General features: G+C 41.8%; 1 protein-coding gene across 11 annotated transcripts in view; it reads left to right on the forward strand.

Moving 5' to 3' along the window:
* CELF1 (CUGBP Elav-like family member 1) overlaps positions 1–11,891 on the forward strand; it is an 82,191-nt gene extending 70,300 nt beyond the window's left edge. For all 11 annotated transcript variants that reach the window (XM_039537970.1, XM_039537971.1, XM_039537972.1 and 8 more), the window contains 2 exons: positions 2,465–2,633; positions 8,960–11,891. In XM_039537970.1, the coding sequence (XP_039393904.1) occupies positions 2,465–2,592 (128 nt within the window). In that variant the 3' untranslated portion in view covers positions 2,593–2,633; positions 8,960–11,891. The remainder of the gene's footprint in view (positions 1–2,464; positions 2,634–8,959) is intronic.
* Positions 11,892–15,724: the final 3,833 nt, after the last annotated feature.

Raw genomic sequence — 15,724 nt, forward strand, 5'->3', positions numbered from 1 at the left:
GTTGATTTTTCCTTAGAAGTTCTCTAATAATTTTTCTTGTCTCTGAACTCCTGATAATTTGTCGATATTTTTTCTGGTAATGAGGTGCATGGTCATACCAGAACCTTAAGGAATGGTACTACTCTTTCCCTGCACTTTGACTGTAGTATGCAACCCAAAATTTGCACTGGTCATTTTTGCTTAGGAAACTTGTGTCTAATTTCATGTCCCCCAGTGCAGTTGAGTCTCTCATAATAGTACTGCTTCCTCATTTTGATTAAAATGTCTGCTTGATGAAAATAGATATCTAAAACTGCACTTCTGTCAACTAATTTTTTAATCCTATTAAAAGAGCCAAACAAGTTTATCTGGCAAGATTTGTGGTTTTTGAAAATCCACAGTGCTGTTTTTGTTGTTTATGGCACCATTATCCTCTAAATGTTAAGCGATGTTTTTTCTTTTAATATTTGTTCTACTATTTTAGTAGGGATAGAATTTTAGACTTGACAGGAAGCTAATTAGTAGGATGCCTCTTATTTCATTTTTTTGAAGATTAGGACTATGTTTATTTTCTCTCATCTCTCCCCAGTTACCTATAATACTTTAAACTAAGTGAGTGGTTTGATAATTTTTTTGTTAGTTCCGCTAAATCCTTGGATGCACCTAATCTGACCCCGCTAACTTAAGTATTTCACATTTTCTTAGTATTCCCTTATTTTTTTAGTCAATATCTGTTGCTATATATCTTTCTTACTTCCCAATTGTCCTTACTTGTTAATGTTTTTCTAAGGCAAACTTTAAAAAGGAGTGAATTATCTTGGCTATTTTAGGGTAATTTTCATCTCCTTCCTCACTTCTTAATTTCTTAGTTTCTCCCAAGGACTACTTACCCTGATTATATATCTGTAAGAACATTTTTATTCTCTGTAGTCCCCCTGGTTAGTATATTTCATTCTATGTTTTGGCTCCCCTTACTTCCCCCTGTCCATTCACAGCTTTAATTAACTTTTGTAAACTTCTTTCTTTGCCTCCCTCTTTTTTCCTTTTCCAAGTACTTTGTTTATTTTGAATTCAGATTGCAGATAATTGCTCATGAAACCACCCTGGCTGCTGCTTTTACTTTATATTATTTTTTAAACAAAGTTATAGTCTCTTTTGCCTTAGGTATCATGTCTTTCAATCACCCAGCCATGTTCCATGTTGGTGGATTTTAACACTCCTGTCATTTACAGCTTACTAGACTTCTTTCAGAGATCTAGTCCCTTTATACTGCTGGATTCTGGCATTCCCTGTCAGTTCCTCTATACCAGAGGTCGGCAATCTTTCAGAAGCAGTGTGCCGAGTCTTCATTTATTCACTCTAATTTAAGGTTTCGCATGTCAGTAATACATTTTAATGTTTTTAGAAGGTCTCTTTCAATAAGTCTATAATATATAACTAAACTATTGTTGTATGTAAAGTAAATAAGGTTTTTAAAATGTTTAAGAAGCTTCATTTAAAATTGAATTAAAATGCAGAGCCCCCCCGGATTGGTGGTTGCCTACCCCTGCTCTATACTGTGGTCCTCCAAGGCATCTTCTCCACTGGTTGGAATCTGTACTTTTATGATCGTGAAGTTTTTCTCTGAATGACTAGTGAACCTCTTTGAAACATGCTAGGTGTATTTGTTACCCAATGGAGATCTCTGTAGTTAAGCCTTTCTGAGTACAGTATCCAGTGGTCCCAGGTACCCTGAGAGTTGGCTCATTTCACCTTCCTAGTCTCGACTCGTAGGGGTCTCTAACAAATGCCCTCTGTTTCTCATTGTGGCCCTATTCAAAGAATTTTACCAACATACTTACTGTTTGTCTAATCATAGTGCCTCAGCATGTAAATATTTCTAACATATAATGCCACTTTTCTTCCCCTTTTACCTTGCCTATACTGACATTATTGTTAAAAGAGTTATCAGCTAGGTTTCAGTTATGCCCAATAAATCAGTTTTTGTTCTCATAACTGGAACATGGTCAGTAGCTGTAATTAAGGTTACATGAGAATTTCCATGCTAAGCTCCTGTTTGTAATTATTTATAACTTTTTCCAAAGTTTTTCATCTTTTGGACTGAAAATTTCCAAGTCTGTTCTCTCCCCAGGGATTATTTTTTATGAAGTTTGAGTAAGCTATGTTTGAATCTGAGGAGACTGGTGGAAAAACCTTTCCCTGTCTGTTTTTTTTTTTTTTTTAAATTGTAGTGCTACCTTTAATTTTTTTAAACAACAGCTCTTGTGCCAAAGTGGCTTGTGGCAGAAAGCTACAGTTTGGCCAGGAACCTTTGAGAAGTGCCTGAGTGATCTAGTGAAGTTATGAGCTTTTGAAAATGGCACTTCATGCAAACCTGTTTACCTTGAGATAACCTGGGTGCATGCAGCTCTTGGAGCAGAGCTCTTATCCACTTGTCTGTTTGGGATCTGAGCATGCTATAATTATGTATTTTTCCTTTTCCCAGGTTTTGTAAGTTACGACAATCCTGTCTCTGCGCAGGCTGCGATCCAGTCAATGAACGGCTTTCAAATTGGCATGAAGCGTCTGAAAGTACAGCTCAAGCGCTCTAAGAATGACAGCAAGCCATACTGAGCGCCCCTCCCCTCTGGGACTGGAGGGAGAAGGATCTTCTGGTAAGTTGGGGAGGAGCGCACTTAGTGATTCGAAGTCCTAAGGCTGTGTTTTTACAGTCCTGGATGCTGATCCATGCCATTCTAGCTGGCACATCTTCCCCCTGAAGACTCAGCTGCAGCATCCGCTGGGATTTCTGCTTCGGATGGAGGACAAGTTTGTGATTTTGTTTCCAGTATTTTACTTTGGATTTTAGGTGCCATATCACTGAGGTGTTTTTTTGTTGTTGTTTTTCCTTATTTGAAATTTGCTGTGTTTGTATCCAGTGTGTGTTGAGAAGGACCAATGCCAGCTACCTTGGGGGGGGGGGGGGAGCGGGGGAGTATAGAAAGAGCAGCAGAACTGACACGACACCAGAGGGAAGGAGGAGGAGCAGGATTGACACCAGACTGCATTGAGGAAAAGAAAGGAGGGGAGGGAGAACCACCTTGAGATGGGTATGGAGCAGACCTCATGTAGCCTTTGCCATGCCCCATGCTCTCATATTTCCTTAGTTAAATGTCTTCTGTGGGAACTTCCTAGCTGAATCTGTCACTAGAGCAGGTGAAAAATCGAAGAGCAAAGAGGTTAATGGGTTAAAGGAAAACTGCAGTGATTATTTTGCTATATAAAGTGATATATATTATTGCACTGTGAATGTACACAGCACTTTTTTAAAAAAAATTGACACTCTCCCTGCCCAGAAGACCTCATAGTCCATCTAGAGTTACATATTAATTGAATTTCCCAGTGTTTAGGAAATCTTATTCTTGACTGATTAGCTGGGAATTGTGCTAGGGTTTAGAGAGGCACTGTAGTCTGGAGGAATAAATTTGGGGCTGGAAGCCAGGAACTCCTGAGTTCTTATCCCAAATCTGCCACAGACTTTGTGTGTCACCTTGGTCAAATCTCTTCCCATCCCTGTGCTTCAGTTTTCCCATTTGTATAATGACAATAATGCCCATCTCACAGGTCTTTGAATTAATACTCACTAGGCACAATCTAAATGCTAATTATTTATTGTTAAACCATTAAATTGACAACAAATAATACACCATACTTGACATGTTCTGAGGTTTCTGCTGCCTTGCATATCCAAGTGGGAGCTGTTTCCGCAGTCATACTCTTTTCCAAAGACAATTTCCTGTTCACTAGTAATTCTGTGATGTGATTTGGTATAGAAATTAGATATATTTTTTACACTGCAGTTTTCCTTTAAAGTGGTGAGTGTACTAGAGCAGACCCTTGAACCACCCAGTCTTATTCTGCCTTTGGCAGTGGCTGTCACCCAGTATGTTGAAGGAAGAGCAGACACTCCCCTCTTGAACACACACATTGGCAAATTCACAAATGTGCAAAGAATGTGTTACAGGGGCCTTAGTATACACTGATTTTAGGAGGCTCAAAGCTCCTTTGAGACTCTGGCCTGAAGCACGTCAAGGAGTCACAGTAGAGGCTACTGCTCTAATCACCAAAATCCACCTCTGTCACATGGGAAGTTTACAGTTTCTGTATATCTTTAATAGAGGTTCCATTTACCTCATATTTTTTCCATTTCCTCTTCGCCTTTATGTTCCCAGTTTGAGGTGATGCTTTTCCTCAGCCCACCAAGTAACACTGCAATCCTGTGTTTGGGAGCTGGCTCCTAAGTAGGAAGCATGTGGGGTCAGACACAGGGTGTTTACTTCCTTCTCTACTCTAGCAGGAGGAGCCATAAGCCCCTGAAATGTTGTTTTGAATGTGCCTGTGTTTACAGATACTCTGTTACGGTCCATGGGGAAAGTCAGGCATATCCAGGGACTGGGTCCCCTGGACTCTTAAACCTCACAAATACAAGGCCTGACCCACAGCATCAGAGCACCAGGGTAAAGTGCCCTTTCTGTTGATGAGTTTGAAACTCAAATAGTTTTTTGGTGCCAACCTGTCTGTAGTGCTGGAAGATGGGTAGGAGAAATTGTGAGTATTATACAGAGAATATTGTGGTGACAAAAGGTTAAAAGCACAGACTGCCAAATTTCCCATTTATGCTGGCATATGGTACCCTTTCATGTTACCTATTTGGGTCTCTCTATAAACATACATACATACATACTTAGGTGAACCATGTACACTTGAATTCTGTGCACTGGGAGAGATGTGTCCTGGTTTTCTGAGAAGAAAGTGTTGGAGTGTTAAGGCCTCTAAGGTCATAATGGGATTATTTTATAAATATACTTTGCAAAAAAAAAAGAAAAAAAGAAAAAAAGAAAAGAGATCATGATTGGGAGCAACCACTCCAAGCATGACCTGCTGTAACCAAGAATGTTGTTTCTATTTTTATAGAAGTTTTATACCGCTCCAGGGTGGAGAATATTTATTACTTAAATTATTTCATTGGAAAAAAGGCCAGGGTTTTGTAGAATCCTGAATGTGATTGTTTTACACATACAATTATGTGCATGATTGAAACTACTGATTTTCAGTGGTCTGTTTTCAGGCTAACTGCTAAATGAGGAAGGATTAATGCTGTGAATCAGTGGAGGGGATAGCTGTACTCTGTGGTCTCTACAGTCACTCTTTTATAGTATGCTACATGCTGCTGAGACCCTTGCTCCATTGACCCCAGACATGGGCCTGTTCCTTTAAGTAGTCATTTCAGTTGCCCTGTATTTAATATCTTTAGCCTTTGCATCCTGTACTGACCAAACTCAGCCCTGTTGTAGACAGGTGTAACTTCCATTAATTTAAGTGGAAGATTCACCCACTTATGCCAGGGATGAATTTAGCCCTATGACTCTTCCCAGATAATGTGATTATCTTTACTAGAAGCCTAACCTGGGCTAGCTCTTGTGCCTTATTGGCATGACTATAATGCAAGTATTGCCAATGCAGATCTATGCAGGTTAAATTCTAAGGGCCTGATCCCCAATATCTCTGAATTGACGCAATTCCATTTAATTTAATTGAGCTACACTAATTTATACCAGCTAAAGATTGGACCCTAAATGTTTGTCTGTTTCAGCTTCATTCAGTCTATTGGTGTGTCCAGGCATGTGGTGCCAAAGTTAATAAATGCATCAAGTCTTTGACTGGCAGAGGTTTTTTACTGTGCAGTGCAGCTGGTTGTATAAAAATAAGTGTGTTAATTTCTGCTTGGTGGCAGCTGCTACAGACTAGGGATTTCTGTCTCTTCCTTCATTCCTTCCAGATTTGAACAGTGTTTTCTTCCTCACTTTTTGGCAGGAAATCCTGTATTTTTTAAAATCGCTCTCATTCTATTGCAAATCAAATCAGTCAGCTGTTTTGAGGACCATTGGAATAAATTGACTAAACATAAAAGCAGACTCTGAATTAGCAGCCCCTTGTGACAAAAATCTAGTAAAATCACTTCGAACTACTCTTTAGAAATAATCCAAATGAGAAACTGTCCCCAGAATAAAAACTTTGTATGCTACCAAAGACTATTAAAGATGAGACTGGAAGGGAGAAGAAAGAAGTTACGTAACTGAAACTGGCAAAATTATTTGGGACAGACTTGACCCGTTCTGAAATATTTAAATATAGGAAGCTATTGCAAAATATTTAGGTTGGTTATAATCTATGCACTTCTCTGAAACGTCTTAATGTTACATTGATATTGGCATAAGAGTTGACTCAGTTCAAATAACTACAGAAGGATTTGCTGAAGTAGCCAAATGGGCAAAGTATTTTGTATGCTCATAATCTAAAGAATCTGGATTTTCCAAAGAGATTCTACAACAAAATCCAGTGTGATTTCTGTTGAACCACAGAACTCCAGACTGCATGTATATACTCTGCAGATCCTTGTAAATAGCAATCTGCTTCATAGAAACAAGGGGGAAGTATTTGCCTGCTTTGCGACTTTCAGAAGACATTTGATTCTACTTGGCATCCCGTATTAAGAGCAAAGAATTAGGTAAGACTGTGATTGGGCTTAGCCTGATACTGTTTAATATCTACAGCTGTAGCAAACCTACTCTGATTAGATTCTTCAGCACCTAAATAAGAGTCTAAAATTAGATGTCTCCTTACAGCTTAGTTATCTTACCAATATGCAGAGCTTGCATTTATTAGAAAATGCTTTTGATACATATTCATTAAAATCAACCCTCATTTTGCTTAGGCTTAGAACTTTCCAAAAGAGTCCGAAACAATTTTTGGAAATATATTTTATGTTTTAATGATGAGATAATAGATCAAACAAGTTAAATCTATCTGGAAAATACAATTATCACCATGGGAAATTCCACCCAGACAATTAAATCCTTAAATAAAAAGCCCTTAACCTGGACAGTAAAATATATATTAGAAACTTGCCTGCCTGCAAGGCAGAATTAACTCAGGCAATTCCATTTGTTGATATCTGTATAGAAGGGGAGAGGGAATTCTGCATACTTGTGAACCCATTGACTTCCTCCTGAAATAAAACAGATAATCAGCAGCGATCTAAAAACAGCTCAGTGAAACACTGTTTTACACGACTATTTCACCTGAGCAATGTCATAGCTAAAAAATTACAAATCAAGAGTGTAGATGCCAACAGTGTACATTTGGATTTTCCTGATGCAAACAGATAAATATAAGGATGTTGTGGATCACTAAGCGGAAATGTTACAAAGTATAAAATATAGAATGCAGAAAAATTTCAGTATAATGTTATCGACCACAAATGTGAGAGAGAAACTAGGACACAGAAATAACTGTCTCTCTTTCCTTATGTCATTATGTGCCCCAACCTGCCACCCCTCCAGTCTTTCATCCAAGTCTCTCCTTTAGACACTTCTTCCAAAAGGCCTCTAATGAATCCCAGTCTTTCCCTCAAAGTTGTTGACAGAGAAGACATTTGAAAATATCTACCAAAAAAAAAAGACAAAACCACACAAGGAATTCCCATGATGTCTGCTAAATGTCATTTGAACCCTTAGCTTTTGTTCTTTCCCATGCTCCATTTCTCCACTGATACTTTGCCTTTCTGGATTGTAAGCTCTTTGGGGCAGAGACCTGGTCCTTGTAGCTGTTTGCCAAGCACCTAAAAACCTGCTAGAACTATAGAAATCATGTTTAATGTTGCAGTGTCTCTTGCTAGTTGAGGTTTCACTCAGTCTCCTTGCTCAGTTGTCTTTGGAAGGGTAAGCATGGGGAGAAAACCCAAACCACCAGTGCTAGCCAGCCTGTGGCAACATGTTTTTGTTGCCCCATTATTCAGAGAAGGGTCCTTGAACTCCTCGAGATAGCTGCACGTTCTGGGGAATCATCAGGTTCACTCATAGGGATACTGAAAGCTTCACATCACTCACCAGCAACCCTTAAGCAGTTTTGAGAGACTCTGAAGAACATGGCACCACAACTGGGTGTAAAGTGGAATCCTAAAAGATACCTCCCTTTCTCCTCTACTTTCCACGTTCACTCTAAAAGGCTCCCTCTCTTTTGCAGTTTGGTGGCTGCGAGAAGACAGCAAAGCTGTTAGCATCCCTTGGTAGGGATCCCATCAGATCTGAAAACTCTGCTCAAGAAAGGTTCAGGCAAAATACTTTCCAGTTTTCCAAACAGGCAACAGTGACTGTAGAGTTTCTCAGTGCCCAGAATCCCCTTCTCACAAATCAGAGTGCAGAGGGCTTTCTATTGAAAGGGTTGGGAAAGGAAAATTTCTGCCCAGGTATAATAGTGTGAAAAGGGCTCAGCTAGGACAAATCTTAAGGAATTCTTCTCTATTGTGTGGGGGTTTTGGTTCCGCTTATGTGTCTTGTACAATCTTTTCATTTGGTTCTAAAATCAACCAACCCTCCCTTTTGTGTTCCTAAGGGATGGGAAGGGACTGGAGCTGAAGCAAAGAGCACGGATTTCCTGGGCTACCACTACCTAAGCATTTCCCTTGATTAGACATAAAAAGGTCTCAACTGTCAAATCACCTGTGAATCACCCCCGTGTCCTCTGTCCTGTCTCTTGCTGTCTGAATTTCTGTGAGTTGGGTGTTAATCCTGGAGCCGTATCTTTGGAGGTGGGCTCCTGGGGTGGGGCTTGCTCTGTTGTCTTTCTCGCAAGCAGAGCTAGCAGGGACACTGGGCATGGGGCAAAGGTGAATGCACAGCAGTCCCACAAAACCAGTGTCCAAAGGGAAATCCAGGCCTCTGCTTCCATTTTATTTCTGGCATTTTGATGTTTACTTGGTGTCCTCCATGTACTTTGACTTTTACTTGTCCATCGTTGGCATGTGCTGCCCTCCCTGTCAACTCCCCTCCCCAAGAGGTCTCATTGTACAGTGCCCATTCCTGTTCTCTCTCTCCTTGTTTGGATGTACTGCTCTGTGTAACTCAGTGGGTCTCCCTCTTTCTGGTTTGTTTTTTTCTAGATTCCTGCCGTTTGTTCATCGTTGTGCCTAAAGCATGTCGATGTGGCGTTCAAGTACATCGTCCAAATCCTTGTCTCTTCAGCTTCTCTGATGCTTGAACTCTCACCTTTGACCTTGTGTTGACCTTTGACGCTGATGTGTATTTTTATTACGTTTGTTTCTTTCTTTGTTTTTGGTTTGTTTTTGGTTTTTGTTTTGGTTTGTTTTTTTTGTGTGTGCTGCCAAATTTGGTTTTGCTAGAAAGACTGCTGAAGGAGAATATTTAAACTTGCATTTGAATATAAAAAAAAATTTCTATTTTTCTAGAACTTCGTAAGATAACCACTTGATTTTGTGATTCTGACTCTTTGTAATTGTCTTCAGAGCAGCCTTGCTAGCATACCGCGTGGAGTATTTGTATTTCTGTGAACATACAGCCAGTCACTTTCTCGGCTTAGTTTTTTCTGTGTGCTTAGTTTTAAAAACAAAAATCTGAAGAAAAAAGTCAATTGAATGATGCGACTTAGCCTTTCAGGAGGCTTCTGGTCACATTTTGCTGAAATGGTTTCTGTGCTTGAGGAAATAGTTTGTATTTTTATGAGTTCAAACTCTGACTTGAGTGGCATCAGCACAAAACACTTGAACTATATTTTCTCCTGATTGTAGCGGCATTTTTGCCCTGGCACTTACTGTTTTTTCCTTTCCTGTGTAGTTATCAGCCTTTGTCTGCAGTGAAAATTTGATCAAAGTTGATGTTGTATTTTGTTAAACCCCAGCATGCTTGTTTTGTTTTTGTTTTGTTTTTGTAACTACAATCTCTTCAGCAAAATGTGATTGTTTTAGTTTTATTCTTCCAAACTCAGATAGTGCATGTTTCCTGCTGTTTTCTTCACACCCTCAAATATATCACCTTCACCTCTCTGTTTTCTATAGTTTGTGCAAAAACTGAGCAATTTATTGGGTTTCAAAGGTATCCTTTTAAATTGGTGTTTTTGGTGTGACAAATTTCTGATCAGATGCCACCTGAGGCATCTACCTGTGCACTTAGACTGTCTGCCTGACACAGCATCTGGGTCTTGTTACATCTCCACAGCTGTCAGAGGCTCCCAGGAGGAGGGTTGGTTGCATTGTTCTAGTAGGAGTTTTGGTAGACCAGGATAGATGGGAAGCAGGTAAGTGAGGGATCGTTGCAGTAATTCTGCTTCTAAAATTCCAGAGAACTGGGGCTCCCTTCATACGTTCTTAAATTTTATTTTATATAATTTGGGGCATAATTTTTGTGAGGTTCAGCCCCAGTTTAACGCTGTCAATGAGATGGTGGAGGGAGGCTTAGTGACTCTAGGTTAGCACTGGCAGTAGAGTGTTCAGAATATCCCAGAGAAGGCCTTTGTAAGCCTGGTCATGCAACTGCTGGCTCTTACTCCAAATGACAAGCACAATACAACAGCTTCTTACGCTGTTACCTGAACAGGGTACCAACCCCAGCGCCTCTTCTCAGGGGCCTTGGCTGGGGAATCTCTATAAAGATTTTTTTTTTTTAGTTTTTGTTTAGTCTTTAATTGGGTAAAGAGTCAAGCAGTTTCTGTTCCTGCCCTGCAGTACAGGCTACTATTCTAAGGGCATCTGGTTTCGCCTGGCCCTACAAACATCTGCTGTGAGACTACATGGCTAGAAACTGGCACTTGGAAGCACCTGCAAGACTGTGGCTACGGGGAGACCCTAGTCACTAAGGGAGGTGAGTTGATGAAGGACCCCAGTGTGGGAAAAGCATATGAGGTAAAATCCTAGGGCGGGAGAGGTTGGAAAGAGTGAAAGATCTGAGACTGATCTCCTGGCTGTGTAGGTTACCCTGTGCTTGGGGTGGTGAAAAGGGAACGAGACGATTTATTCTTTCCCCTCCCAGAGTTGGCTTGGGATTTCACTACTTCTCAATACATGTTATTTTTGGTTGTGATTTATAGATCTGGGACTTGGGGGATGAGGCTGTATGAGAAGAAGGTGGGGACTCATTTTGAGATAGGATTGTGAGATGGCTGCTGTTAGCCCCACAGTCTGAATGCATCAGGCCGTCTGTCAGTTGGGGCGCTGAGACCCCGCAGTGTATTGAGTAATTTTGCCAATACATTTCTATACAATGTGCATTCAGTTCCATGAGGAACTCTGGGGAAACCTGTGGAAAAATCTCTGGAGAAAATCAAAATGCCAAACGTTGGATGTTCCTTTCCTTTCCTTCCTTTTCTCCCTTTGGTTGTTTTAATTGTTCTGTGGTGGTTTTAATGGATTTGAGACAGTGGAGCAGCAGCTGCCTTTTTGATTTTTGGCTGCTTTTTGTGAATAATTTAAAAAAGAAAATTTACATTTTGGAGACAAACCTGTGGGCTTTTTTATTGGTACAAACGTATTTAACACTAGGGGTTTTGTACAGTTTTTTGCCTTTTCTACTAGAAAACAATGTAAAGTGATTCACAATGTGACAAGAAAACAATTTGCCACTATGACCAAATGTAGAGTCTGTTCTGCAGTAACAGGATTTAATCAACTCGAAGTCGTGATTCAGTTGTAGAAATGCTTTTCTTTACTTTGTTTGAGCTGTTCCTTTTCTTGTTTTGATTTGCAAAACAAAATGTCTTCTTGTGTGAAATTGTGTTGTACTCTGTAGAAAATTATGGATTTTACTTTAATGGTTTAAAAGCAGAGGAGCACATGTTGCTTTTCTGATCTGATCGCGGAGTTTGTGTAGTGGATTTCAAAATGAAAAGATTTGTTACAAGTTTGGAACGAGCGAGTATGTGTTAAAGGAACTTTCTTCCTTCGTGTGTTTTTTTTTTTCTTTTGTCCCGATGGGGAACTTAAAGCTGTTTTAATTGCACAGACACACCAACAAGTCATTTTGTATATGCCAAGTGTGGTACCTTCCTTTGTTTATTTGCTATTAAACTGTTTGAGAAGAGTCTGTTTGTGTCATTTCTGTGCTGAATCTCATTCTCTCACTCTACAAATGGGTGCAGGTGAGGAGAGGGGACTCTGCCAGCTGGGATTAAAAGGGGCATGGAGGAATACCTTCCAGTTTCTTAACCAGGCAATGTATGACAAAATGTTCATGATATGCTGCTCTCTCTGGGTACATAAAATAGCCATTGGTTTCACCACTGTGCTAATCTATTACTGTGAATAGACGTGGGCAAGAGTTTATTATCCTTTTATCTTGCCCTCCAGTTTCTCTCCTATATTATTTTTTTCTGAATATTTCTCTGTTCAACTTAAATTGATGCTTTTCTTTCTCTTCGTCCTTCTCATTCTCTCTCTTCTCCTGGGAGATCTCCTATCTTCCCTTGAATTTTACCCTTTCTCTCCCATGCTGGCAAAACTGTTAACTCAGTAGGACCAGGATTGTGCCCTGACCCATAGTGCAGTGTTCCAGGATTCCTCATACATACAACTCTCTCTCTAAACTGGGATACAGGATCCTGGGGCCCCTAACACACACGAAAAGGTGAACAGCTTCCTGCCCACAGAGGCGGGATGGTGCACAGCATTTCCTGCATACACACAGGAGGCATTTTCTGTAGAGGAGGGGTGTTTACCCAACAAATATTTAGCAGGAGAATGGGGTTATTTATAACAGTGGTTTTCAAACTTTTTTTTCTGGCAACCCAGTTGAAGAAAATTGTTGATGTCCGTGACCAAACAGAGCTGGGGGTTAGGGGTGTAGGAGGGACTCAGGGCTGGGGCAAAGGGTTGGGGTGAGGGCTGTGGGGTGGGGCCAGGAATGAGGGGTTCAGGGTGTGGGAGGGGGCTCTGGGCTGGGGCAGGGTCTTGGGGTTGGGGTGTGGGAGGGGATCAGGGCCGGGGAACCAGCCAATGGGAGTGTGGAACCGGTGCTCGGGGCAGGGGCAGCGCACAGTGTCCCGTGCCCCTCCCCTCCCCCGGCCTAGGAGCCGGACCTGCTGCTGGCTGCTTCTGGGGCACAGCGCAATGTTGGAACAGGTAGGGACTAGCCTGCCTTAGCTGGACACCACTGCCGACAGGACTTTTAACGGCCCAATTGGTGATGCTGACCAGAGCCGCCGCAACCCAGTCCCTTCCATTCCGTGACCCAGTTTTGGGTCGTGACCCACAGTTGGAAAACCACTGATTTATAGTACATTCTTCTTCCCTAAATTTCTCTGGCCGCTTCAGCTGAATAGGGTATTCTTCACTTCCTGTCCTAACCTATTTGGTAGTGTTACTCTCCACTGTTTCAGTGGTGGGTGAAGTTATCCCTGTTTGTGAAGCACTGTGAAATGGTTTGGAGTGAAATCTGTTGTGTAAGATTGAGGGGTTTGGGTAGATGGAATGTGATTCAATTAGAATCTGGCCAAGATATTAACATTAATATCCCTAAATCTTGGGGAAAGTACCATGGAAGTTTAAACCCAGCAAGTGAGCATATTTTCAGTCTTTTTAAAGGGCTTTTAAAATTCAAAAATAATGTCACCTCTCCTTCTGCTGACTCGTATGTAAGTCCCTTACTCAGACTGTCTCAGTCTTGGGACAGCCACACTCCATTTCCAATGTGTCCTTCCTCTCTCTTGGCCCACTCCACTGGGTAGAAGGGGCTGTGTCTGCTTTACACAGAACACCACCTTTCAGCAGCCTCTAAGCTAATAGATAGCAGCCAGTGTTTCAATCTCTGATGATCTGGCTCTTTCACATGACTCTTGTAAACTTTAACACCTACATAAGAAGCCTGGAGCCTGTAGATTCAACCCAGATGTTACAGACATAGGGAGGCAAGTCCTGCATTCTCTTCATTGTCCTCCCCATGCACTGCTTGTTTCCTCTCCCACCTCCAGAGAGTGAGAGCAATTCTCTGCTGCTCCTTTTATAGCAGTCACCTGTACCTCAGTCTACTTCACATTTATTTGAAGTTTTCTGATCCTTTCTTTGCCCTCCTGACCCACAGTTATACCTCAGTATCAGGAGCAGCAGAGAGGGCAGAATGCTAGCAGACTGGAAACAAGTTATCAAGCTAGTCCCCTCTCATGTTCTAAGAAATCCCTCAACCAATTTACACACCAAGGCCCAAATTCTGCTCCAAGTCACAACATGCAGCCTCATGCACAGGTGTAACTGAAAAATGTTTAAGACCATCTCATATTCAGTTGCACTGTATACAATTGGCAGAGCGCGGGCTGCGAAGGCAACTGGCATAAAAGTGAGTATGTGCAATGAGGGAGGATGAACTAGTGCCCAAGGAGCAGTGGGCAGCTAAGCAGGCGGACAGTGAGGGTGTGGTAAGGCAGGCGTATATGGATTTTTTGGGGGGTGGAAGAAAGAAGCAAGGTGCCCTGCTAATGACAATACAAGTCTTAATTCCTCAGAGGAACCCTGGATGGTAAGGCTCTAAGTGGCCAAGGTGGTTCCACCTATCCGCCTGCCCTCAGCTATGACACATCGGCTTCAAGTTGGTAAGTTGCTTGTGAGTATGTGTATCTGTCTTCCTCAGTTCACCAGGTTGAGCTTGATGGTGGCTCTTCCCAGTTTGACCAGGCAGTCAGCTCAGCACATTTCCTGGTACTCCTCTCTCTCTCTGTCTCCTTCCCTCTCCCACTCCCCAACTCCATAGCTGCTGTGACATGCTCTTACTTGTCTCTCTTCATCTCAGCAAGAAGACAGTTGCAGCAGCTGTGTCTGTGAGGCTGTGGCTTTCAGCAGAACAGAGTCCAACCCAAAGGTAAAAAGGTACCAGGTTTGTGGCCACAAATATAGGACAGCTCTGTCCCCACTGCAGCCAGGAACCTATCTTTGTTAGAGGGGGCAAAGTATTCCACAGCCTCCCCCTCTTCCTCACAGGAACATCAAAGCAATGGTTACTAGTGGGGAGAAGTGCCTAAGTAAGGTGGTCCAAAAGCAGCAAGGAGCAGTTCTGCTGAATCAGTGACTCTTAGACAGTCTGTGGAGTGAAATTTTACAGGGCGTCTGCTCCAGCAGAGAAAAGAACTTGATCTTGCTTTCACTTGGGTGGCTGTTACCCTGACGCCCCTACCCAGTGGGTGAAGCCTGCAGCCTTGCCCCACCCCAGAACTAGCTGCATCTCCAGATCCAGGAATCTGAAGAGATTTTTTTTTCCCCTCAAAGGGGAGTTCAACCTGATTCATATTTTTTTCCAAGAGGATCATATACAGAAGCACTATGAGGAAGGGCCATTCTCCCACCCCAGAATCTAAGGCAGCTATACAAAATACTAAGGGGGAAATATAAGAGCTTCAGGCTGTCAAAGCCCTTTTTATTTAATCACTTCCTAGCCATCTGTTCCTGAGGAATAACAGTTCTGTCTACCTTAGCTTTCTCTAGAGTAGTCTCTAAGCACACAAAAGCCACATAGGATGGAGCTGTGGTAGTCAACAGGCGGACCATGGGCCAAATCCAGACTGCCAGATGCTTTTGAAAGGACCCTGAAATCTTTTCATTTACTTATCATTGTTGGGTTTTTTTTTTATTATTATTTTCTCTGGAGGCTGGACCTTGACAATACCTTTGACCAAGAAATTTGGACTTTGACAAAAAATAACTGACTACCCCTGGAAGGGCCTCCAGTGCATTCCACCTGGTATTTGCCATCTTGGTTCTCCCATGATCTGAACACCACAGATCGGTTACATAAACTCCCTAAATGGGAGTCACCCTTGAGCTCACCCCAAAAGGGGCCCCAGCCAGTCCTCCCCCATTGAAAGGCTTTATCTCCTCTAAGAATGCCCTCGATAAAAAGGAGGGTGGGGCTCTTCGGAAAATGTCTAACTAACA

Source organism: Mauremys reevesii, linkage group 4 (assembly GCF_016161935.1).
Source record: "Mauremys reevesii isolate NIE-2019 linkage group 4, ASM1616193v1, whole genome shotgun sequence".
NCBI classification, from domain to species: Eukaryota; Metazoa; Chordata; order Testudines; family Geoemydidae; genus Mauremys; species Mauremys reevesii.